Here is a 24948-nt window from a genome sequence, read left to right as displayed (position 1 = left end):
TGCTCGATGTACTGTTAAGACTGTGCACTGATATTTGGTTTTCTTTCTCTTGGCAGACCAAGAAGTGACAGCCATAACTTACCAGGCAGGCAGACGGTGTCCTTCTGCAGCCAACAGGGATTTGCATCCCCAGATGTGTGCAAGATAAGTGGAGGGTCATGACCCACAGAGGGGATAAAAGCAGGGTGCTGGGTTGGGCCTTTCTAGAAGGGCTTTTGATGTCCAAGAAGCGTATACTTAGTCCACCTAAAGGGAAAGTGTCTGTTTTAATCACAGTGCTGAGGTGCGCAGGGCAGAGCAGTTCTGGTGTGTTTCCTGTCACTTGTCTCTGGTGCACTCTGTGTTCTTTGGGTCTCTGAGTCCTTTCTTCTTGTCGAAAGCTCTCGCTCCCTGTCCTGTCCCCTCGATTGTCATGTCCTGTCCTGTGTCACGGGTGTCTGCACGTATTTGTCCCGGAGCTGCTCTGCCCTGCTGCCTAGCCCGTAATAGCACAAGTCCTGGGGACTTGAAATTGGTAATGCAGGGTGTATTTGGTCTCTAGCTGTTGCTTGTGTCCATTGTTTGCCCTAACATTTCTGGTGCTGTTAAGTTGCCCTGCAGCTGTTTTACACTAGTCCGAACTTCCTTTCAGATGCAGACAGTTCAAATAAGTGGCAGAAGGCCCCAGTGCTGGGTGAGGGTATTGCCATGAGCAGGTCAGTCATTGTTTGCATTTGCAAGGGAAGCCTAAATGGTTACTGTGTTACAGCAGTGTTCTTTGCCTTTTTTTTAGGAGGTCCAGGCAGATAGCAGCAGTGAAGGCCCAGTGTGCCAGGTGAGCAGTGGACAGAAGCAGTTGTTCTTGCTCAGGTCTCAATGTTTGGTGCAACTCTAAGCATCCATTCTTGTTTGTGTGCTTTAGGGAAGCCACTTGGAGTATGCCAAGCTCCTCTCACCAGCTGGCCGATGGACTTCCTGCGCTTGTGAGTCCTCTGGAAGTATTTCAGGACTCTTGAGATGAAGCCTTGAAATTTTGTATTTCAAGATGGCATCCGGGTAGCCTTTGGCAATGGCCAAGGAGCTGTGGTGAGACGCCGAGATAGAGAGGGGGAGCCAAGGTCCACTTTGGTTTCAGCAGTGCTGAGTCACTTTGTCTCTTCTTAACCCAGGCAGACGATGAGAGATGACGATGGCAGCCTCTGAGCATTGCCAAAGTGTGGGGCCCGAGCAACCAGGCATTCGTACGAGATCGGTGAGTAGCAGAATTGCTGGGTTTTGTCCATTGTGCAGATAAGATCATGCAGTGATGTTTGGTGTCCTTGATTGTAGCTGAGCACGGGACTACAGCCCGGTGACCATAGGACATTCCCAGCAGACAAGGCAGCCTCCATTAAAAAGCGACATGGATTCTCATCCCCAGATGCCCAAGAGATAAGTCGAGGGCTAGGGCCCACGGAGGGGACAAAAGTGAGGTGGTGGGAGGGCCTTTTAAATCAGCTCTGGGGGTGGGGATGTTTGAGAAGTGTCCCTTTAGGCCACCTGAAGGGAAAATGCTTCTTTTGATCACAGTGCTGAGGTGCGCAGGGCAGAGCAGTTCCGGTGTGTGTCCTGTCACTTGTCTCTGGTGCACTCTGTGTTCTTTGGGTCTCCGAGTCCTTTCTTCTTGTCGAAAGCTCTCGCTCCCTGTCCTGTCCCCTCGATTGTCATGTCCTGTCCTGTGTCACGGGTGTCTGCACATATTTGTCCCGGAGCTGCTCTGCCCTGCTGCCTAGGCCGTAATAGCACAAGTCCTGTGGACTTGAAATTGGTAATGCAGGGTGTATTTGGGCTCTAGTTTTTATTTGTTGATTGCCCTAACATTTTTGGTTCTATTAAGTTGTCCTGCAGCTGTTTCACACTAGTCCTAACTTCCTTTCAGATGCAGACAATTCAAATAAGTGGCAGAGAGCCCCAGTGCTCGGTGAGGGTGTTGCCATGAGCAGGTCAGTCATTGTTTGCATTTGCAGGGGGAGCCTGAATGGTGACTGTTACAGCAGTGTTCTTTGACTTCATTTTTAGGAGGTCCAGGCAGATAGCAGCAGTGAAGGCCCAGTGTGCCAGGTGAGCAGTGGACAGAAGCAGTTGTTCTTGCTCAGGTCTCAATGTTTGGTGCAACTCTAAGCATCCATTCTTGTTTGTGTGCTTTAGGGAATCATCTCAGTGTGCGCATACCTTTGTCACCAACTGGCTGAAGGACCAGGTTTCATGCACTTGTGATCTCGCTGGAAGCATTGCAGGACCCTGTGATGGACCTTCCAGTTTTGCATTTCAAGGCCCCATCCTGGTAGCCCAGAGGAATGGCTGAGCAGTTGCAGTGAGTCGGGGAGGTAGGGAGGAGGAGTGAGAGTCCACTTGTGTTTCAGCAATGCCATGTTGCCTTGTCTTCACTTAACCTAGGTGTACCCTGCAATGACGGCGTCAGAATCCAAGCACGCCCGACGCGTGCAGGCCAAGAATCCGGGCATTCTGAGGAGGATGGTGAGTAGCAGAATTATCAGTTTTTGCTCGATGTACTGTTAAGACTGTGCACTGATATTTGGTTTTCTTTCTCTTGGCAGACCAAGAAGTGACAGCTATAACTTACCAGGCAGGCAGACGGCCTTCTTCTGCAGCCAACAGGGATTTGCATCCCCAGATGTGTGCAAGATAAGTGGAGGGTCATGACCCACAGAGGGGATAAAAGCAGGGTGCTGGGTTGGGCCTTTCTAGAAGGGCTTTTGATGTCCAAGAAGCGTATACTTAGTCCACCTAAAGGGAAAGTGTCTGTTTTAATCACAGTGCTGAGGTGCGCAGGGCAGAGCAGTTCTGGTGTGTTTCCTGTCACTTGTCTCTGGTGCACTCTGTGTTCTTTGGGTCTCTGAGTCCTTTCTTCTTGTCAAAAGCTCTCGCTCCCTGTCCTGTCCCCTCGATGGTCATGTCCTGTCCTGTGTCACGGGTGTCTGCACGTATTTGTCCCGGAGCTGCTCTGCCCTGCTGCCTAGCCCGTAATAGCACAAGTCCTGTGGACTTGAAATTGGTAATGCAGGGTGTATTTGGTCTCTAGCTGTTGCTTGTGTCCATTGTTTGCCCTAACATTTCTGGTGCTGTTAAGTTGTCCTGCAGCTGTTTTACACTAGTCCTAACTTCCTTTCAGATGCAGACAGTTCAAATAAGTGGCAGAAGGCCCCAGTGCTGGGTGAGGGTGTTGCCATGAGCAGGTCAGTCATTGTTTGCATTTGCAAGGGAAGCCTAAATGGTTACTGTGTTACAGCAGTGTTCTTTGCCTTTTTTTTAGGAGGTCCAGGCAGATAGCAGCAGTGAAGGCCCAGTGTGCCAGGTGAGCAGTGGACAGAAGCAGTTGTTCTTGCTCAGGTCTCAATGTTTGGTGCAACTCTAAGCATCCATTCTTGTTTGTGTGCTTTAGGGAAGCCACTTGGAGTATGCCAAGCTCCTCTCACCAGCTGGCCGATGGACTTCCTGCGCTTGTGAGTCCTCTGGAAGTATTTCAGGACTCTTGAGATGAAGCCTTGAAATTTTGTATTTCAAGATGGCATCCGGGTAGCCTTTGGCAATGGCCAAGGAGCTGTGGTGAGACGCCGAGATAGAGAGGGGGAGCCAAGGTCCACTTTGGTTTCAGCAGTGCTGAGTCACTTTGTCTCTTCTTAACCCAGGCAGACGATGAGAGATGACGATGGCAGCCTCTGAGCATTGCCAAAGTGTGGGGCCCGAGCAACCAGGCATTCGTACGAGATCGGTGAGTAGCAGAATTGCTGGGTTTTGTCCATTGTGCAGATAAGATCATGCAGTGATGTTTGGTGTCCTTGATTGTAGCTGAGCACGGGACTACAGCCCGGTGACCATAGGACATTCCCAGCAGACAAGGCAGCCTCCATTAAAAAGCGACATGGATTCTCATCCCCAGATGCCCAAGAGATAAGTCGAGGGCTAGGGCCCACGGAGGGGACAAAAGTGAGGTGGTGGGAGGGCCTTTTAAATCAGCTCTGGGGGTGGGGATGTTTGAGAAGTGTCCCTTTAGGCCACCTGAAGGGAAAATGCTTCTTTTGATCACAGTGCTGAGGTGCGCAGGGCAGAGCAGTTCCGGTGTGTGTCCTGTCACTTGTCTCTGGTGCACTCTGTGTTCTTTGGGTCTCCGAGTCCTTTCTTCTTGTCGAAAGCTCTCGCTCCCTGTCCTGTCCCCTCGATTGTCATGTCCTGTCCTGTGTCACGGGTGTCTGCACATATTTGTCCTGGAGCTGCTCTGCCCTGCTGCCTAGGCCGTAATAGCACAAGTCCTGTGGACTTGAAATTGGTAATGCAGGGTGTATTTGGGCTCTAGTTTTTATTTGTTGATTGCCCTAACATTTTTGGTTCTATTAAGTTGTCCTGCAGCTGTTTCACACTAGTCCTAACTTCCTTTCAGATGCAGACAATTCAAATAAGTGGCAGAGAGCCCCAGTGCTCGGTGAGGGTGTTGCCATGAGCAGGTCAGTCATTGTTTGCATTTGCAGGGGGAGCCTGAATGGTGACTGTTACAGCAGTGTTCTTTGACTTCATTTTTAGGAGGTCCAGGCAGATAGCAGCAGTGAAGGCCCAGTGTGCCAGGTGAGCAGTGGACAGAAGCAGTTGTTCTTGCTCAGGTCTCAATGTTTGGTGCAACTCTAAGCATCCATTCTTGTTTGTGTGCTTTAGGGAATCATCTCAGTGTGCGCATACCTTTGTCACCAACTGGCTGAAGGACCAGGTTTCATGCACTTGTGATCTCGCTGGAAGCATTGCAGGACCCTGTGATGGACCTTCCAGTTTTGCATTTCAAGGCCCCATCCTGGTAGCCCAGAGGAATGGCTGAGCAGTTGCAGTGAGTCGGGGAGGTAGGGAGGAGGAGTGAGAGTCCACTTGTGTTTCAGCAATGCCATGTTGCCTTGTCTTCACTTAACCTAGGTGTACCCTGCAATGACGGCGTCAGAATCCAAGCACGCCCGACGCGTGCAGGCCAAGAATCCGGGCATTCTGAGGAGGATGGTGAGTAGCAGAATTATCAGTTTTTGCTCGATGTACTGTTAAGACTGTGCACTGATATTTGGTTTTCTTTCTCTTGGCAGACCAAGAAGTGACAGCTATAACTTACCAGGCAGGCAGACGGCCTTCTTCTGCAGCCAACAGGGATTTGCATCCCCAGATGTGTGCAAGATAAGTGGAGGGTCATGACCCACAGAGGGGATAAAAGCAGGGTGCTGGGTTGGGCCTTTCTAGAAGGGCTTTTGATGTCCAAGAAGCGTATACTTAGTCCACCTAAAGGGAAAGTGTCTGTTTTAATCACAGTGCTGAGGTGCGCAGGGCAGAGCAGTTCTGGTGTGTTTCCTGTCACTTGTCTCTGGTGCACTCTGTGTTCTTTGGGTCTCTGAGTCCTTTCTTCTTGTCAAAAGCTCTCGCTCCCTGTCCTGTCCCCTCGATGGTCATGTCCTGTCCTGTGTCACGGGTGTCTGCACGTATTTGTCCCGGAGCTGCTCTGCCCTGCTGCCTAGCCCGTAATAGCACAAGTCCTGTGGACTTGAAATTGGTAATGCAGGGTGTATTTGGTCTCTAGCTGTTGCTTGTGTCCATTGTTTGCCCTAACATTTCTGGTGCTGTTAAGTTGTCCTGCAGCTGTTTTACACTAGTCCTAACTTCCTTTCAGATGCAGACAGTTCAAATAAGTGGCAGAAGGCCCCAGTGCTGGGTGAGGGTGTTGCCATGAGCAGGTCAGTCATTGTTTGCATTTGCAAGGGAAGCCTAAATGGTTACTGTGTTACAGCAGTGTTCTTTGCCTTTTTTTTAGGAGGTCCAGGCAGATAGCAGCAGTGAAGGCCCAGTGTGCCAGGTGAGCAGTGGACAGAAGCAGTTGTTCTTGCTCAGGTCTCAATGTTTGGTGCAACTCTAAGCATCCATTCTTGTTTGTGTGCTTTAGGGAAGCCACTTGGAGTATGCCAAGCTCCTCTCACCAGCTGGCCGATGGACTTCCTGCGCTTGTGAGTCCTCTGGAAGTATTTCAGGACTCTTGAGATGAAGCCTTGAAATTTTGTATTTCAAGATGGCATCCGGGTAGCCTTTGGCAATGGCCAAGGAGCTGTGGTGAGACGCCGAGATAGAGAGGGGGAGCCAAGGTCCACTTTGGTTTCAGCAGTGCTGAGTCACTTTGTCTCTTCTTAACCCAGGCAGACGATGAGAGATGACGATGGCAGCCTCTGAGCATTGCCAAAGTGTGGGGCCCGAGCAACCAGGCATTCGTACGAGATCGGTGAGTAGCAGAATTGCTGGGTTTTGTCCATTGTGCAGATAAGATCATGCAGTGATGTTTGGTGTCCTTGATTGTAGCTGAGCACGGGACTACAGCCCGGTGACCATAGGACATTCCCAGCAGACAAGGCAGCCTCCATTAAAAAGCGACATGGATTCTCATCCCCAGATGCCCAAGAGATAAGTCGAGGGCTAGGGCCCACGGAGGGGACAAAAGTGAGGTGGTGGGAGGGCCTTTTAAATCAGCTCTGGGGGTGGGGATGTTTGAGAAGTGTCCCTTTAGGCCACCTGAAGGGAAAATGCTTCTTTTGATCACAGTGCTGAGGTGCGCAGGGCAGAGCAGTTCCGGTGTGTGTCCTGTCACTTGTCTCTGGTGCACTCTGTGTTCTTTGGGTCTCCGAGTCCTTTCTTCTTGTCGAAAGCTCTCGCTCCCTGTCCTGTCCCCTCGATTGTCATGTCCTGTCCTGTGTCACGGGTGTCTGCACATATTTGTCCTGGAGCTGCTCTGCCCTGCTGCCTAGGCCGTAATAGCACAAGTCCTGTGGACTTGAAATTGGTAATGCAGGGTGTATTTGGGCTCTAGTTTTTATTTGTTGATTGCCCTAACATTTTTGGTTCTATTAAGTTGTCCTGCAGCTGTTTCACACTAGTCCTAACTTCCTTTCAGATGCAGACAATTCAAATAAGTGGCAGAGAGCCCCAGTGCTCGGTGAGGGTGTTGCCATGAGCAGGTCAGTCATTGTTTGCATTTGCAGGGGGAGCCTGAATGGTGACTGTTACAGCAGTGTTCTTTGACTTCATTTTTAGGAGGTCCAGGCAGATAGCAGCAGTGAAGGCCCAGTGTGCCAGGTGAGCAGTGGACAGAAGCAGTTGTTCTTGCTCAGGTCTCAATGTTTGGTGCAACTCTAAGCATCCATTCTTGTTTTTGTGCTTTAGGGAATCATCTCAGTGTGCGCATACCTTTGTCACCAACTGGCTGAAGGACCAGGTTTCATGCACTTGTGATCTCGCTGGAAGCATTGCAGGACCCTGTGATGGACCTTCCAGTTTTGCATTTCAAGGCCCCATCCTGGTAGCCCAGAGGAATGGCTGAGCAGTTGCAGTGAGTCGGGGAGGTAGGGAGGAGGAGTGAGAGTCCACTTGTGTTTCAGCAATGCCATGTTGCCTTGTCTTCACTTAACCTAGGTGTACCCTGCAATGACGGCGTCAGAATCCAAGCACGCCCGACGCGTGCAGGCCAAGAATCCGGGCATTCTGAGGAGGATGGTGAGTAGCAGAATTATCAGTTTTTGCTCGATGTACTGTTAAGACTGTGCACTGATATTTGGTTTTCTTTCTCTTGGCAGACCAAGAAGTGACAGCTATAACTTACCAGGCAGGCAGACGGCCTTCTTCTGCAGCCAACAGGGATTTGCATCCCCAGATGTGTGCAAGATAAGTGGAGGGTCATGACCCACAGAGGGGATAAAAGCAGGGTGCTGGGTTGGGCCTTTCTAGAAGGGCTTTTGATGTCCAAGAAGCGTATACTTAGTCCACCTAAAGGGAAAGTGTCTGTTTTAATCACAGTGCTGAGGTGCGCAGGGCAGAGCAGTTCTGGTGTGTTTCCTGTCACTTGTCTCTGGTGCACTCTGTGTTCTTTGGGTCTCTGAGTCCTTTCTTCTTGTCAAAAGCTCTCGCTCCCTGTCCTGTCCCCTCGATGGTCATGTCCTGTCCTGTGTCACGGGTGTCTGCACGTATTTGTCCCGGAGCTGCTCTGCCCTGCTGCCTAGCCCGTAATAGCACAAGTCCTGTGGACTTGAAATTGGTAATGCAGGGTGTATTTGGTCTCTAGCTGTTGCTTGTGTCCATTGTTTGCCCTAACATTTCTGGTGCTGTTAAGTTGTCCTGCAGCTGTTTTACACTAGTCCTAACTTCCTTTCAGATGCAGACAGTTCAAATAAGTGGCAGAAGGCCCCAGTGCTGGGTGAGGGTGTTGCCATGAGCAGGTCAGTCATTGTTTGCATTTGCAAGGGAAGCCTAAATGGTTACTGTGTTACAGCAGTGTTCTTTGCCTTTTTTTTAGGAGGTCCAGGCAGATAGCAGCAGTGAAGGCCCAGTGTGCCAGGTGAGCAGTGGACAGAAGCAGTTGTTCTTGCTCAGGTCTCAATGTTTGGTGCAACTCTAAGCATCCATTCTTGTTTGTGTGCTTTAGGGAAGCCACTTGGAGTATGCCAAGCTCCTCTCACCAGCTGGCCGATGGACTTCCTGCGCTTGTGAGTCCTCTGGAAGTATTTCAGGACTCTTGAGATGAAGCCTTGAAATTTTGTATTTCAAGATGGCATCCGGGTAGCCTTTGGCAATGGCCAAGGAGCTGTGGTGAGACGCCGAGATAGAGAGGGGGAGCCAAGGTCCACTTTGGTTTCAGCAGTGCTGAGTCACTTTGTCTCTTCTTAACCCAGGCAGACGATGAGAGATGACGATGGCAGCCTCTGAGCATTGCCAAAGTGTGGGGCCCGAGCAACCAGGCATTCGTACGAGATCGGTGAGTAGCAGAATTGCTGGGTTTTGTCCATTGTGCAGATAAGATCATGCAGTGATGTTTGGTGTCCTTGATTGTAGCTGAGCACGGGACTACAGCCCGGTGACCATAGGACATTCCCAGCAGACAAGGCAGCCTCCATTAAAAAGCGACATGGATTCTCATCCCCAGATGCCCAAGAGATAAGTCGAGGGCTAGGGCCCACGGAGGGGACAAAAGTGAGGTGGTGGGAGGGCCTTTTAAATCAGCTCTGGGGGTGGGGATGTTTGAGAAGTGTCCCTTTAGGCCACCTGAAGGGAAAATGCTTCTTTTGATCACAGTGCTGAGGTGCGCAGGGCAGAGCAGTTCCGGTGTGTGTCCTGTCACTTGTCTCTGGTGCACTCTGTGTTCTTTGGGTCTCCGAGTCCTTTCTTCTTGTCGAAAGCTCTCGCTCCCTGTCCTGTCCCCTCGATTGTCATGTCCTGTCCTGTGTCACGGGTGTCTGCACATATTTGTCCTGGAGCTGCTCTGCCCTGCTGCCTAGGCCGTAATAGCACAAGTCCTGTGGACTTGAAATTGGTAATGCAGGGTGTATTTGGGCTCTAGTTTTTATTTGTTGATTGCCCTAACATTTTTGGTTCTATTAAGTTGTCCTGCAGCTGTTTCACACTAGTCCTAACTTCCTTTCAGATGCAGACAATTCAAATAAGTGGCAGAGAGCCCCAGTGCTCGGTGAGGGTGTTGCCATGAGCAGGTCAGTCATTGTTTGCATTTGCAGGGGGAGCCTGAATGGTGACTGTTACAGCAGTGTTCTTTGACTTCATTTTTAGGAGGTCCAGGCAGATAGCAGCAGTGAAGGCCCAGTGTGCCAGGTGAGCAGTGGACAGAAGCAGTTGTTCTTGCTCAGGTCTCAATGTTTGGTGCAACTCTAAGCATCCATTCTTGTTTTTGTGCTTTAGGGAATCATCTCAGTGTGCGCATACCTTTGTCACCAACTGGCTGAAGGACCAGGTTTCATGCACTTGTGATCTCGCTGGAAGCATTGCAGGACCCTGTGATGGACCTTCCAGTTTTGCATTTCAAGGCCCCATCCTGGTAGCCCAGAGGAATGGCTGAGCAGTTGCAGTGAGTCGGGGAGGTAGGGAGGAGGAGTGAGAGTCCACTTGTGTTTCAGCAATGCCATGTTGCCTTGTCTTCACTTAACCTAGGTGTACCCTGCAATGACGGCGTCAGAATCCAAGCACGCCCGACGCGTGCAGGCCAAGAACCCGGGCATTCTGAGGAGGATGGTGAGTAGCAGAATTATCAGTTTTTGCTCGATGTACTGTTAAGACTGTGCACTGATATTTGGTTTTCTTTCTCTTGGCAGACCAAGAAGTGACAGCTATAACTTACCAGGCAGGCAGACGGCGTCCTTCTGCAGCCAACAGGGATTTGCATCCCCAGATGTGTGCAAGATAAGTGGAGGGTCATGACCCACAGAGGGGATAAAAGCAGGGTGCTGGGTTGGGCCTTTCTAGAAGGGCTTTTGATGTCCAAGAAGCGTATACTTAGTCCACCTAAAGGGAAAGTGTCTGTTTTAATCACAGTGCTGAGGTGCGCAGGGCAGAGCAGTTCTGGTGTGTTTCCTGTCACTTGTCTCTGGTGCACTCTGTGTTCTTTGGGTCTCTGAGTCCTTTCTTCTTGTCGAAAGCTCTCGCTCCCTGTCCTGTCCCCTCGATGGTCATGTCCTGTCCTGTGTCACGGGTGTCTGCACGTATTTGTCCCGGAGCTGCTCTGCCCTGCTGCCTAGCCCGTAATAGCACAAGTCCTGTGGACTTGAAATTGGTAATGCAGGGTGTATTTGGTCTCTAGCTGTTGCTTGTGTCCATTGTTTGCCCTAACATTTCTGGTGCTGTTAAGTTGTCCTGCAGCTGTTTTACACTAGTCCTAACTTCCTTTCAGATGCAGACAGTTCAAATAAGTGGCAGAAGGCCCCAGTGCTGGGTGAGGGTGTTGCCATGAGCAGGTCAGTCATTGTTTGCATTTGCAAGGGAAGCCTAAATGGTTACTGTGTTACAGCAGTGTTCTTTGCCTTTTTTTTAGGAGGTCCAGGCAGATAGCAGCAGTGAAGGCCCAGTGTGCCAGGTGAGCAGTGGACAGAAGCAGTTGTTCTTGCTCAGGTCTCAATGTTTGGTGCAACTCTAAGCATCCATTCTTGTTTGTGTGCTTTAGGGAAGCCACTTGGAGTATGCCAAGCTCCTCTCACCAGCTGGCCGATGGACTTCCTGCGCTTGTGAGTCCTCTGGAAGTATTTCAGGACTCTTGAGATGAAGCCTTGAAATTTTGTATTTCAAGATGGCATCCGGGTAGCCTTTGGCAATGGCCAAGGAGCTGTGGTGAGACGCCGAGATAGAGAGGGGGAGCCAAGGTCCACTTTGGTTTCAGCAGTGCTGAGTCACTTTGTCTCTTCTTAACCCAGGCAGACGATGAGAGATGACGATGGCAGCCTCTGAGCATTGCCAAAGTGTGGGGCCCGAGCAACCAGGCATTCGTACGAGATCGGTGAGTAGCAGAATTGCTGGGTTTTGTCCATTGTGCAGATAAGATCATGCAGTGATGTTTGGTGTCCTTGATTGTAGCTGAGCACGGGACTACAGCCCGGTGACCATAGGACATTCCCAGCAGACAAGGCAGCCTCCATTAAAAAGCGACATGGATTCTCATCCCCAGATGCCCAAGAGATAAGTCGAGGGCTAGGGCCCACGGAGGGGACAAAAGTGAGGTGGTGGGAGGGCCTTTTAAATCAGCTCTGGGGGTGGGGATGTTTGAGAAGTGTCCCTTTAGGCCACCTGAAGGGAAAATGCTTCTTTTGATCACAGTGCTGAGGTGCGCAGGGCAGAGCAGTTCCGGTGTGTGTCCTGTCACTTGTCTCTGGTGCACTCTGTGTTCTTTGGGTCTCCGAGTCCTTTCTTCTTGTCGAAAGCTCTCGCTCCCTGTCCTGTCCCCTCGATTGTCATGTCCTGTCCTGTGTCACGGGTGTCTGCACATATTTGTCCTGGAGCTGCTCTGCCCTGCTGCCTAGGCCGTAATAGCACAAGTCCTGTGGACTTGAAATTGGTAATGCAGGGTGTATTTGGGCTCTAGTTTTTATTTGTTGATTGCCCTAACATTTTTGGTTCTATTAAGTTGTCCTGCAGCTGTTTCACACTAGTCCTAACTTCCTTTCAGATGCAGACAGTTCAAATAAGTGGCAGAGAGCCCCAGTGCTCGGTGAGGGTGTTGCCATGAGCAGGTCAGTCATTGTTTGCATTTGCAGGGGAAGCCTAGATGGTGACTTTGTTACAGCAGTCTTTATTCTTAGGAGGTCCAGGCCGATAGCAGCAGTCAAGGCCCAATGTCCGAGGGGAGCAGTGGACAGAAGCAGTTGTTTTTACTCAGCTTTCGGTTTCTGGTGCAATTCTAAGCATCCTTTCTCATTTTTGTGCTTTAGGGAATCGACTCGGAGTACTCATACCTCCATCACCAACTGGCCAACGGACCGGTGCCAGGAGCGTGGCTTCTCGTTTTCCAGCCTTCCTTGCTGTGGTGGTTTTGAGGAACTTACTGGATGGTTTTCTTTTGTTCATAGTTGGTGTAGGAGAAGGGCCATGGTGTGCTTTTTGCTTGTTACGGTTCTTGCTTCAGGTGCTCATGACAAGTGTTTTTTTTGGGTTGAGTCTTGTGGTTGGATTTCTTTTTGATGGGTTCTTATGTTTTTGAAGGATGTGTTTTTAAAGGTTTATAATGTTTTTTATGGGTCATAGCATGAAGTAGAGGGTAGGTTTTTAATTCGGCTGTGGAGGCTTTTATTGGCGTGAGTATGTAGTGGTTTATTTTGGTTGGTTTGAGGTAGTGTCCTGTAGTTAATTATTGAGGTTTTTTCAATATTGATAATTGCATTCTTGTTTATTATGTTGTAGGGGTTTTATTTGTCTTGTTTGATTGCTTTGTGTGTTTTATTGTCTCAGACAATTTGGGAGTTATTATTTATGGTTACTTTTCTCTTTTGGTGACATGTTTATTTCTAGGTGGTATTTGTGTTTTGATGGTTTAAGGCATTCTGAGGTCCTTGAGTTAGGAATTATTATTTTGTTGTTGTGAATATATTTTTTTTTTTGTAGTTGGATGTATTTGTTGGTTTTTATTAGTTTGATTTTTGGGAACATGGGTATTTCTATGGTGGATCTTTATAGCTAGGTATTTTATTTGGGTGGTGAGTTTTTTGTTTCTTCATGGTTTCGATTTTTTTTATATCTGTAATTATTTGGGGGGAGTTTAGTTAATTTTTTAGAGTATTGGGTTCTCTTGATGAGTTAGTGTAGTGGTAGGGTATTGTTTGGGTTTTTTTTAGAAACATTTGGGATCTGTTGTATGGTTTGGAGTATAAGAGGTTAGTTGAAGAGTTTTTTTTCTTTTTAGTGTTTTTTTTTGTTTTGTGTGGGTTTTTATAGGTGGGTTTTTTTAATTAATGTTCCATTTTTGTTATGTGATAAGAACTGTTAGTGAAAGGAGCGTAGTGGGTTTTTTTTTTGCTGGTAGTTGGTTGGCTGGTGGAGCCTTTCTGAATTTTTTGGATGGTATTCTTGGTTATTCGATGCTGTTTGTTATGGCATTTTATTTTTAGGAATTGGATTATAACTGCAGAGTTCTAACTGTAACTCTAATGAAACAAAACACATGCATAAATATGAAAATGGGAATATAAAACTTCAATTTTAAATATAAATGGAAAACATATGAATAAAACATGTAACATGAATAATGTTATCCATTACTATTAGGTATTATATTGTTTGATATATAGTATTTTGTTTATATAAATACAGATAAATATAGATTATAAATATAAATAAAATCCATATAAAATATCCATATTGAGATGTATAATTAATACATGTGGATATATAAATATAAAAATTACTAAATAATAGAAATCAATACAGTACATAATGCATATTTTACTGTGTATGTCCTATTTTAACACATTCTATGTCCTAAATATTATATATCGAAATACGGTACCTCAATATATTGTAATCGAATATATAACAACTTGTAAAAATCAAAAATAGAAAGGTAGAAATATTTAAATATAGTTTAAAATAAAGGGGATTGGATTTTTATTTTGTATTTGGTAGTAGGTAGGGGTTTTTTTATAAAATCTATAAATATAAATAAAATAAAATTAGAAATCTGTGTATAGAAATACATCATAAATACCTTAAGATCAATATAAAAAATTCAAAGGTAAGTAAAAATCAATATTAGCAGTATCTATGAAGTATAATATAAATAATAATTTGTCTATCTTGCTACCTTAATATATATGATATATATTTATAAACAATCACTATAAAGTAGAAATGCAAATGTGACTATAATGATGAAAAAAACATGTAAATATTCAAGTATCGTTTAAAGAAAGGGCTTTTTTTGGTTTTTATTTGGTTAGAGGCAGGGTTTTAATGGAAGAAAAATGAATATACCTTTTCTTTTGATATCATTCTAAATATAGAAATATATATTCAATGTATGCAGAGATTTTTCTATTCTATCTCTTCTGATTATTTATTTTCATTTCTATTTTATACTTTCATATAACACCATACATCAATCTACATTTTAAACGTAAATTTGAATATAAATGCGAAATATAGAGATAAATTTAAACGTAGTTTAAAAGAAAAGGGGTTTTTAAAAGATTTTTACTTGGATAGAGGCAGGGGTTTATTTTAAGCAATATAAACCTTTTAGAAATAGAAATCTATCTATAGAAATATGTAAGCAATGTATTAAGCAATGCATAAAAATATAAATTGTAATAAAGGAATAAATGTAAGAAATTATAAAAATACAATTACACATCAATATACGTTATAAATCCGAATGTGAATATAAATATGAAAAATATAAAAATAAAAGAGCTTGAAATGCAGTTTAAAAGAGAAGGTTTTTGCTTTTGGTTCCTGTTGGGTTAGAGGCAGGGGTTTTTTTGCTGGCGTTCTTTTCCGCGCGGGATGTTTTGGGGCATTTGCTGCAGGGCAGGTTCCGGAGGGCATCGCGCCCGTTCTTTTCTGCCGCCGGCCCCGCCCGCGGCCCCGAGGCGAGCGGCGGCCCCCGGCGGTGGCGGGCGGCAGTGCTGCCGCCCTGTGGGCAGAGGGCGGTACTGCAGCCCGCTGCCCGCGGCCGCCATCTTGGGAGTGGCTTGTCGCGGGCTCGCTTGACCTTCTCGAGATGGCGCGAAAAAGAGGACGTCGGCATTCGAGGACCCGTGTCTGTTTTTTCTACACTGCCTGAATTGTCCCCAACGCCGGCGCCCCCCGACGGGATTTTCCGCGGCGGTTCCGGTGCCGTGCACAGGGGCTGTGGGGTCAGCAGCACCGCGAGCGTGCGGGTTTTTGGCGGGGGCCGACGGGCATCGGCGTAATACGCCTCTCTCCGTCCAGGTCCCCACGGGCCGCCATCTTGCGAGTCCCTGGTGGCGGGCTCGCTTGAAAAGTGCTGCCCCCATTGTGGGCAGAGGGCGGTACTGCAGCCGCCGGTGCCGGGGCGGGAGCGCGCGGCGAGCGGCGCGCGGGGCGGTGTCTGTGGGCGCAGGGCGGGGGGCGGCGGCGGCTCAGGCGGCCCGAGCCTCAAAAACAAGCTCTGGTCAGGAAACAAGCTTGGTGCTTTGCACGCAGACGAGGAATTTCTAGTGCGCATGCGCGAGGCGGCCATGACACTGTACGGAAAATGGAACTCTGCTGTAGGAAGGCGGCCATGATGCTGTACGGAAATTCCAGTGCGCATGCGCGAGGCGGCCATGACACTGTACGGAAAATGGAACTCTGCTGTAGGAAGGCGGCCATTATGCTGTACGGAAATTCCAGTGCGCATGCGCAAAGCGGGCGTACTGCAAAGGGAACCGCGCACGCGCACTGCGTGGGGGGGGGGGAACCTTGCTATCTTTTTTTTGGGGGTTTGGGATTTTTGGAAATTTGGTGTTTTGGGATTTTGGGAGTTTGGGGGGTTTTGGGGATTTGGGAATTTGGGGTTTGGGATTTTGGGGATTTGGGGTTCGGGTTCCCGGGATCCCGGCCCTGCTCAGCCTCTCCCGGATCCGCAGCAGCTCCGGAACCGCCTCGAAACGGAGCCGGGACCCGCCCGGGTGAGCCTGAAACCCAAAATCCCCCAAAAATCCCCCCAAACCTCAAACATCCCCCAAAAATCCCCTAAATTTCAAATTCCCAAAACCCCCCCCCAAACCCCCCCAAAAACCACTAAACTTTAAAAAAACCCAAAACCCCAAAATCCTCCAAAAATCCCCAAATCCCAAACCCCCAAATCCCCTACATCCCCAAAACCCCCAAATATTCCCCAAAAATCCCCTCAATTCCAAAATCCCAAACCCCAAAAATCCCCCAGATCCCAAACCTCCAAAATCCCCTAAAAATCCCCCCTGAAGTCCCCCAAATCCCCAAAACCCCCCAAATATCCCCCCCAAAAATCCCCCAAACCCCAAAATCCTCCAAAAATCCCCAAATCCCAAACCCCAAAATCCCCTAAATCCCCCCAAACCACAAAATGCTCCAAAAATCCCCTAAATCCAAAATCCCAAACCCCAAAAATCCCCTAAATCCCAAAATCCTCCAAAAATCCCCCAAAAATCCCCAAAATCCCAAACACCCAAATCCCCTAAATCCCAAAAAAACCCAAATATTCCCCAAAAATCCCCTAAATTGGGGATTTGGGAATTTTGGGATTTGGGAATTCCCGCCCCTCCCCCCTCCCTCATTCCCGTTTTTTTTTTCAGCTCCCGCTGGGAATTCCGGACCCCCCCGCCCAAACGGCTCCGAGCAGCTCCAGAAAATACCCCAAAAAATTCCCAAAATTCCCAGGAAATCGTGGAGAAAGCGGCGCCGGCCCGGAGGCTGCAGGTCCCCGCCGGAAATCCGGGAATTCCGACAGGAAATTCAGGAATTCTGGTGGAAAATTCAGGAATTCCAGAAAGAAATTCGGGAATTCCAGTTGGAAATTCAGGAATTCCAACGGGAAATTCGGGACTCCTGGCTGGAAATGCAGGAATGGCATCAGGAAATCCGGGAATTCTGTCAGGAAATCCGGGAATTCCGGGAATCCCGGTGCGTTCCCAACTTTCCGTGGCTCAGTTTTACGGGAGCCGGAATTACCGGGACCCCCTGGAGCGGAAACGGCTCCGGGAGCTGCTGGGGCACGGAGAGATCCCGGAAAAAACCCGGAATTCCGGGAATTCCGACAGGAAATTCCGGAATCCCGGTGGGAAATCCGGGGATTCCGACAGGAAATCCCGGAATTCCGCCAGGAAATCTGGGAATTCTGCCAGGAAGGGCAGCTCCAAAGGCAAAGGGAGCAGCGGGAATTCCCGGAATTCCAGGATGGGGAATTCCAGGATTGAGAATTCCCAGATTTCCAATGTTGAGAACTCCCGGAATTCCAGGATGGGGAATTCCCGGATTTCCGGGATTGGGAATTCCTGCAGAATTCCAGGATGAAGAATTCCCTTATTTGCTTTGATAGACTTTCCTGCCCCTGGCACAGAGGGAGGGGCTATAAACCAAATTGTCATTACAAATCTGTCTGAAAAGGACCTAAAATTAGATGCCATGAAAATGGCTCTGGGAATCCCCAAAGTCCCAGCTACGGTAAGAATCAGACTTTGTGCCTCTGTCCTGGAAGAGCACAGCACTGCAATGCATCCTAACACATTTTGCAACCTTCTAATAGATATATTTCATCTCATGCAAGAAGACAGATGAGTAATTCCCAGGAGCTTCATGCAAAATTGGCCCTAAAGCAGATCCCAGTAGGCATCAAGGTAAGCAAAGAAATGTAGCCCTTTCCATTTTAGCCAGCTGCAGTTGACAACAGATTTCAAATTTAGACTTCAAACATTCTCATGAAGAAATTAACCCTTAGGTTGTTGTGGCTTTACTGTGATCCATGTAAAATAGCACCTTTTCCTTGTGCATTTTTTTTAACACAACACTTTTTTTTTTTATTTTTTCCTTGCTAGGCTGGATTCTGTATGCTGCAAGGCTGTCATATCAGGATGCTGCAAAAGAGTTTGTTGCATCTTCTTCCTGAAAAGTTGGTGGAGTTTCTCTCTATGCAGAGGGTACAACCTTTATGGTCAGGACACTGTTTTCTTGCTTTCCCAGATTTCCAATGTTGAGAACTCCCGGAATTCCAGGATGGGGAATTCCCCGATTTCCGGGATTGGGAATTCCTGCAATTCCAGGATGAAGAATTCACGGAATTCTGGGATTGGGAATTCCCGGAATTCCAGGCTGGGGAATTCCAGGATTGAGAATTCCCAGATTTCCAATGTTGAGAACTCCCGGAATTCTCCCGGGTTTGGAGAGAATTCCCGGATTTCTGGGATTGAGAATTCCCAGATTTCTGGGACTTGGGAATTCACAGATTTCTGGGATTGGGAATCCCCAGAATTCCGGGATCAAGAATTCCCAAAATTCCAGCCAGGGAAGTTCGGGGCTGGAGAATTCCCAGATTTGCAAGGCTGAAAAATCCCGGAATTCCAGGGTGAAGAATTCCCACATTTCCAGTTTTGGGGATTCCCAGAATTCCCAAATTTCTGGCACTGAGAATTCTGGGATTGAGAATTCCTGGATTTCTGGCACTGGGAATTTGGGGAAATCCCAGATTTCCGCTGCTGAGAATTCCCAGATTTCCGGGAATTCCAGGCTGGAGAATTCTCACATTCCCAAGACTGAGAATTCCCAGAATTCCGGAATTTCCAGCACTGAGAATTCCCGGATTTCTGGCACCGGGAATGTTGGGAATTCCCGGATTTCTCGGAAGTCCATGATGGAGAATTCACAGATTTCCAAGCTTGGGAATTCCCAGAATTCTGAGATTGAGAATTTCAGAGTTTCCAACGCTGAGAATTCCCGGATTTCTGGGCTGGGGAATTCCGGGAATTCCGGGAATGCCGGGTGCTGCTGTCGGGGGCGCGGCCGCGGCCTCGGCTGCCCTCGCACGCCGCCTTCTTCCGGAGCCGCAGAAATTCCCGGAAAAATCCCGGAAAATCCCGGGAAACGCCCCTGGGAGAGGCGGGCAAGGAAAACCAGGAAGGGGAATAAAAGTTGTTATAATTTTTCAGTTTTAAGTATGAAGAAGTATAAGAGTAAAATAATGTATGTAGTAAAGAAGAAATTGATAATAATTAGGAATTACTTAGATAATATCTATAATTAGTAACATAGGTGAAATTATATAATTAGTAAGTATTAAAAGATTGTACATACTTTTAGAGTTTATAACAGTTGATAAATATTAAATTAGTGGTAAGTTAAATAATTATGTGTGGATAATGATTTTTCAAGTTTATTTTTAAAATAATTTTATTTGTTATATTGATAAAGTTAAATTGTTAAGTTAAAATTATTTGAATTTATTTTTGACGTAGAAAATATTTGGGTTTGTTGTTAATTATTTTATTTAGGTAGAGTTAGGGTTAGGTTATAGTTTAAATTTTAATTGGTGAATGTTATTTAATATATTTTTATATAGTGCTTTTAAAAATAGTAGTTAAGAGTAAAAATGTTAGGATTAAAGATTAATTACATTATTTAATAATTGGATTTTTTTAGAAGTTTTTTAGAATAGAGATGCTTTGAATATAGTAAACTTCTTTTTAAAGATTTGAAAGTGGTTATGGACAGGATTGTGAGTTTGGATTTGGATATTGAGAGTGTGAAGGTGCAGGAAATGTATGAGAGAGTCATTACTTAGTGTGAAACTTAGAAAAAGAAATTAATGTTGTAGTTGGATTTTGTATTCAAGTGATTTTGTAATAATAACTGAGGAAAGTTATAAGATTAACAGTTTGGAGGAGGTTTTTAATGAAATACCTTTTTAATCTTGAAAAATAGTTAAAATTATGATATAACATTAAGTTAAATTATAGAGTTAGTGTAGAGATTAGTTAGAGAGTTAACTTGGTTTAAGCGCTGTATAAGTTGAGAATAAAAAAGTAGGAATTAGAAATTTTATGTGTTTTTTAGATCATTCTATAAAGAGATAATAAAGTATATGAAAGTTGGTTGTAAATATCATAACAATATTTAATAAATATTGTTTATTATAAAAGATAATATAGTGATATAATATAATTAGTATATTAGTGGTAAGTGTTTGAAGAAGTTAGGATAACTTTTAAAAAATATTTATATACTAAGGAAATAGAGTAAAATTTTCAAACAGCATGATATGAATAGTAATTGCTATTTTTTGGTGTCGCTTCTAAAAGATAAGAGTAGAGATTGTAATGAAGTACAGAATTATTGATGAAATTGATGATATAATACAGTGTACTTTTTTTTACTTCTGAATAGGTGTTTGTTAGTGTTTTCTTTTAGTTGTTTTCATTGGAGGTGTTTTATTTTTTTAAGAAAATTGACCATATACTGTATAGTTTAGAGAAATGATTTTTAATAAAATTTAGCATAAGTTATATTAAATAACATTTAAATTTAGACTGAATGAATTTTGATAGTAAGGAATAATAAACTTAATTTTAATTGATAAAAAGAAAATGTATTTGTTTAAATGTATTGACACTTAATTTTGTTTGATTTCATTAATACTTAACATATTAAATGTTATTACTTATAAATATTGAAGGTTTTTTAAGTCTTTTGGTTTTGAAGAAATTTTAGCTTGTTGAGTTATGATTATTACTTATATCTTTACAGGGTGGTTTTACTTATTGGGAGACATGTTTCTTAGGAAAATATTTTTATTTGTGTTACATTTCAAATGGTACTAATTTGTATAGTGGGTTTTTTTTTAATGCAGGATATTGATTAGATTGTTTTATAGTTTTTGTGGGCTTTGACAAATATTTATATGGTTAGGCTTTTCTATATTTGAAGTATGTTTTGATGGTTTTTGTTGTTTAGAATTTGAAGAGTACTTGGTGTTTGGAAGAAATAAAGGTGAGGGTTTTTTGGATACGGTTGAGTTGTATTTTTAATGTTAGTAAGGACTACTTTTGGTACGTTATTTTGATTTTTTGTTTGGTTATGGGGAGGGTCTCCTGTTAGATGTGCAAGCATGAGACTGGCACTAGGGCTTTTTGTCTAATGGTTGATGGGTCTCTTTTATGGGGAGGAGGTGTTATTTTAAGTTTTATAAAATACACTGAGAATTAGTTAAAATTATGTAAGAAACATTATGGCAATTAAAGGGTGCTATGTTTAAAGAGCTATAAATCTTTTTTAATAACTGCTTGGCATAAGGTGAGTTTGATCTACTTTTTCTGCCCTAGAAAGCATCAGGCACGTCCGCATCAATGGCACGACCCCTGCCCACTGCTCCTGTTTCACCCGACCAAAATCAAGAGCAAAAGTTGGTTGGGCTTTAAGAACATGAAATAACTTTGAAGCAAAAGAAATCACATTTTCCCCGTGTTTTTTTCCTTTCAGATGCTGCACTCACCTCTGCAGACAAGCGCTGAGCTCTCACTGCAGGAACCTGTCAGGCCTCGGTGGCTGTGAGTTCATGTTCTTCTCACTGGGGAATTGAAATAATTGCTGGTTAATTGCAGAAATGTTTTCTGGAGCCTTTCCCCTTTTGTGCCCCTGTGCTGTGTGGGACAAGGGCAGAGGAGCCTCGGGCTGGAAAGGGGCAGGAGAAGGCAAAGGGACCCCCTGGTGTCCCCAGGGCTCTGTGGGGAACAGAACGGACACTGTGCGGGCACGGGGAGGTGAGGAGTGACAGTCTGGGGCCAAATCCCAGCTCACCCGCAGGGAAATAAGTGAGGGACATTTTGGAGGGGAAAGCTGAGGTCATGAGTTCACCCAGCCTGGCCAAGTTGTGTTCGCACAAAGTGGCACCAGAGGCAAAAGTCAATCCAGAGCCCACCCTGCTCAACCTCTAAGTCCCAGAATAAATTCTTCAAGCTGCCTGTTGAGGGACTAAAAACACATGAAAGAGAACCAAGAGAATTCCAAGAGCAAACCAGAAGGTTCCTGGGAATCCCACTGCACTGTTGTCACAGCCTTTTTGACAGAGCTCTTAAGTTTTTTATCTCAATGCTGATTTTTTCTGCCTGGATCATTCACTCCATGGGCTGTGGGGATTTTTTGGGATTGAACTCCCTCCCTGTGGCCCTGACACTGCTCAGGAGCTGGAGGAAAAGCAGAGTCAGCTCTCCTGGCAGGGGCAAGGAGTTTTCCCCCAGAGCAGATGCAGCAGCTGCCCTCCAGCCCGGCCAGGAGGGATCTGCTTTGGCTCCTGGCTGCTGCAGGGACAGAACGTGTTCAGCTGCTCCAGGTGACATTCCAGCTGCCTCATCTCCCATCCCTGCTCCCGCCCCTCCTGCTCTCAGCTCCCGCCCAGCCAGCTGTGCCGAGGGGAATTTGTCCCACCAGCAGCAGGGGAAGGACAAGGGCTCCCACCCTGGCACTTGGATTGTCCCTCTGGGGGATGCTGGCTGCTGGGATTTAGATCATTCTATACATTTGGCTGCTGAAACTTCCTCACCCAGGGGATTTTGCACAAAGATTGTTCTCTGCGTGGTGCCGGGATTTGGGGTTCAGTATCAGCTTTGCTAGTTCAGATGAATTATGCCCACAGCCCCAGGTTCCCTGCTGAATTCCTGCTGGAATAACCTGACAGTGCCTCGTGGAGAGTGGAAATTCCCATGCAGAGCTGCCACTTTAGCACCAGCTGTGTCAGGAACCAGCAGAGGTTCCAGGGAAGCTCAGTGGGATCAGGACAAGGACAGGTCTCTATTCTATAGAACTTGCTATTTAAAACCCTCATCCCCCAGCCCAGGGCTGTGTCTGGAGTCACTTGACAGAGTTCCCTGGAACTCAGCTGATTTCACCCCCCGGAGCTCAGGCTCCAGCTGATGTTTTAAAGCAGGACAAGGGGGTGGCTGGATGCGCTCCCGGCCTGTGCTGAGGCAGAACATCTGTCCTGCAGAAGCTCCGCTCCTTTCAGAGCCTCAGCAGTGGCCTCTGCATGTCCCTTTCCCTCAGGAAAGGGATGCACATCCCTGCCTGCAGCACACCTCCAGTGGGACCCACCTGTGAGAGTTTTCCATCACTTCTGCACCTCCAGCTGGCTCCCTGGAAATCTCCAGACATCATCGCACTCGAACCTCTGATTTTAAGGCATCTCCGAGGCTGTGGCTTGGCATTTAGTATCTGTGAGGGAAGATTGCCTTGGCTCAAATGAAACGTAAACTTTAAGGCATTTAGAGATTTTGAGGAGCTAAGAGAAATACGTCTTACTAGAATTAATTAAAATAAGAATAATAAATGAGTAGGCCTTGATGAAGTTAGGAGTTAGTAGTTAACTAATAATTAATTGCTTGTCAGCACAATGTTTAGTTAGCTGGGTTTATAATGAAGAATATAGAAACTGATAAATAGCTTTTAGGAACATAAGACAATTGTGGGCCTCCTCTGTTCTGAAACCAATTGAAGACAAGGAATGGGAGTTCTACCAAGAGTTCATTTGTCATACTTGCATTGAAAAGGTAGAAAGGTCAGAAGGAGGAAGATGTCATTTACTTCCTCATTTTGGGACCCCTCCCCATGAAAGGGACCACCGACCCATTTCAAAGGACAAACTACGCATGCTTAATAGCTTTTGGAGTGATTAGCATACGAAGCGGGGAATGGGATGTACCAAAATTATGAATATGTATTTGTATTTCGTGTATTCAATACTTGTATGGATAAAAAGACTCTGTAATCACCTGGAAGGGGCGGTGTGTATTTGGGAGCGATCCCGCACGCTGCCCGGCGTCGAATAAACACACACTTGCTAACTTTAAACTGTTAGAGAGTTTTTGTCCGTCACATTAGGATTTCGATACTAGATCAATATCCATATTTTTTTAATAAATCACAAACGCTGCTGGTGGATGATGGCCTGAGGCTGGAAAAGAGGGAGGAGATTTGGGGTGGCTGGGACATACCTGGCAGCTGTGTGGGAGCTCGGGGAGGTCAGAAACGGGGATTGCTGTCAGAGCCCCTCTGCAAACGGCCGTGCCTCCGTTCCCAGGTGATGCCAGCCGTTCCCTGGGGTTCCTCCGGGCTGTCGGTGCCGTCTGTCCGGGCTGAAGCATCCCTGCGCGCCTGTGGGGAGCAGCCCCCGGCCGAAGAGCCACGGGCAGCCCTTCAGCCGCGTCCGTGCCAGCGCTGTCCGGTGCCCCGGTGCCCGTGCCGGGCCGTGCGTTGGTCACGCTGCGAGCCACGGGCCGGGCACGGCAGCTCCTGCCCTGCCGAGCCAAGGACCGGAGGTGCTCTCTGCCCTCCGGGGGCTCCGGGCTCCTGCAGCCCCGCACCGGGCGCAGGCGGAGCGGGAGCGGCGGCCCCGGCGGAGCGGCGGTGCCGGTCCCGATCCCAGCCCCGATCCTCCGGCCCCGGCACCCCCACCCTGCCCGCCGAGGAAGGAGCGGCGCTGCCCGGCTCCCACAGCAGCCACCGGCGGGACCGGGGCCCAAATCCCCGGGCCCGGATCCCAGTCCCGGTCCCACCTGAGCCCGTCAGGCGCCGCGCAGCGCCGGGAGCAGCCCCGATCCGATCTCCGCACGGCGCTCCGAGCGCCGGTCCCGCCGCAGCCCGGCCGAGTATCCCCCGCAGAATGTGAGGCGGGCGCGGATCCGCCGCCATTTATAGGCGGGGGGCGGGGGGGCGGGGCCGGGGGCGGGGCCAGCACAGGTGCGCGCACAGGTGCGCGGGGCCCCAGCGCGCCTGCGCGGGGCGGGGCCGGGGGGATTTAAGCGGCGGGGAGGGCCGGGCAGAGCCATTTGACGCTGGGCGCTCGGGGCGGGAGGTTGCGGCCGGGCGGGCCCCTTTATCTCTTTTTCTCTATATTTCTTTGCTTCTGTGTTTCTGTTCTTTTGCGTTTCTTTTTCTCTATACCTCTCCTGTGTACCCTCCCTTCCTCCCCTCCCCCACCCCCTACACCCTCCCCCCCCCAAACCCCCCCCCTCCCTCTCCCCCCTAGCCCTCCCCTCCCTCCCCCCCGGGCGGCCCCCCCTACACCCCTTTCCCTTTCCTCCCTTTCTATTCCCCTACTGACCCCTACCCTGTTCCTCTATCCTGTCCCTCTTCCTTCCCTCCCCAGCCGGGTTCCCCCGCGCCCCCTTTCCCTGCTCCCCT

General features: G+C 47.3%; 1 protein-coding gene and 1 long non-coding RNA gene across 5 annotated transcripts; one reads left to right on the top strand and one right to left on the bottom strand.

Moving 5' to 3' along the window:
* Positions 1-12493: 12493 nt before the first annotated feature.
* LOC140682088 (uncharacterized) lies at positions 12494-24465 on the bottom strand. Of its 3 annotated transcripts, none has more exons than XM_072923013.1 (3): positions 23760-24465; positions 21266-21340; positions 12494-15596 (listed from the first exon to the last, which is right to left on the bottom strand). In XM_072923013.1, the coding sequence occupies exon 3, from the start codon at positions 15590-15592 to the stop codon at positions 14726-14728; it is 867 nt and encodes a 288-aa protein (XP_072779114.1). In that variant the 5' UTR covers positions 15593-15596; positions 21266-21340; positions 23760-24465; the 3' UTR covers positions 12494-14725. The 3 variants fall into 3 exon arrangements, 2 of the variants coding, with proteins under 2 accessions (XP_072779114.1, XP_072779113.1); XM_072923012.1 differs by lacking the exon at positions 23760-24465 and adding an exon at positions 22861-22999; XR_012053333.1 differs by lacking the exons at positions 12494-15596; positions 23760-24465 and adding exons at positions 17512-18867; positions 22861-22999.
* LOC140682089 (uncharacterized) lies at positions 17484-23616 on the top strand. Of its 2 annotated transcripts, XR_012053334.1 has the most exons (3): positions 17484-17621; positions 17820-17935; positions 21253-23616. It is a non-coding gene; the product is annotated as an uncharacterized lncRNA (long non-coding RNA). The 2 variants fall into 2 exon arrangements; XR_012053335.1 differs by lacking the exon at positions 17820-17935.
* Positions 24466-24948: the final 483 nt, after the last annotated feature.

The sequence above is a fragment of the Taeniopygia guttata genome, chromosome W (genome assembly GCF_048771995.1).
Source record: "Taeniopygia guttata chromosome W, bTaeGut7.mat, whole genome shotgun sequence".
NCBI lineage: Eukaryota > Metazoa > Chordata > Aves > Passeriformes > Estrildidae > Taeniopygia > Taeniopygia guttata.
The sequence above is the reverse complement of the archived record's forward strand: the minus strand, read 5'-3'. Positions and strand labels throughout refer to the sequence as shown.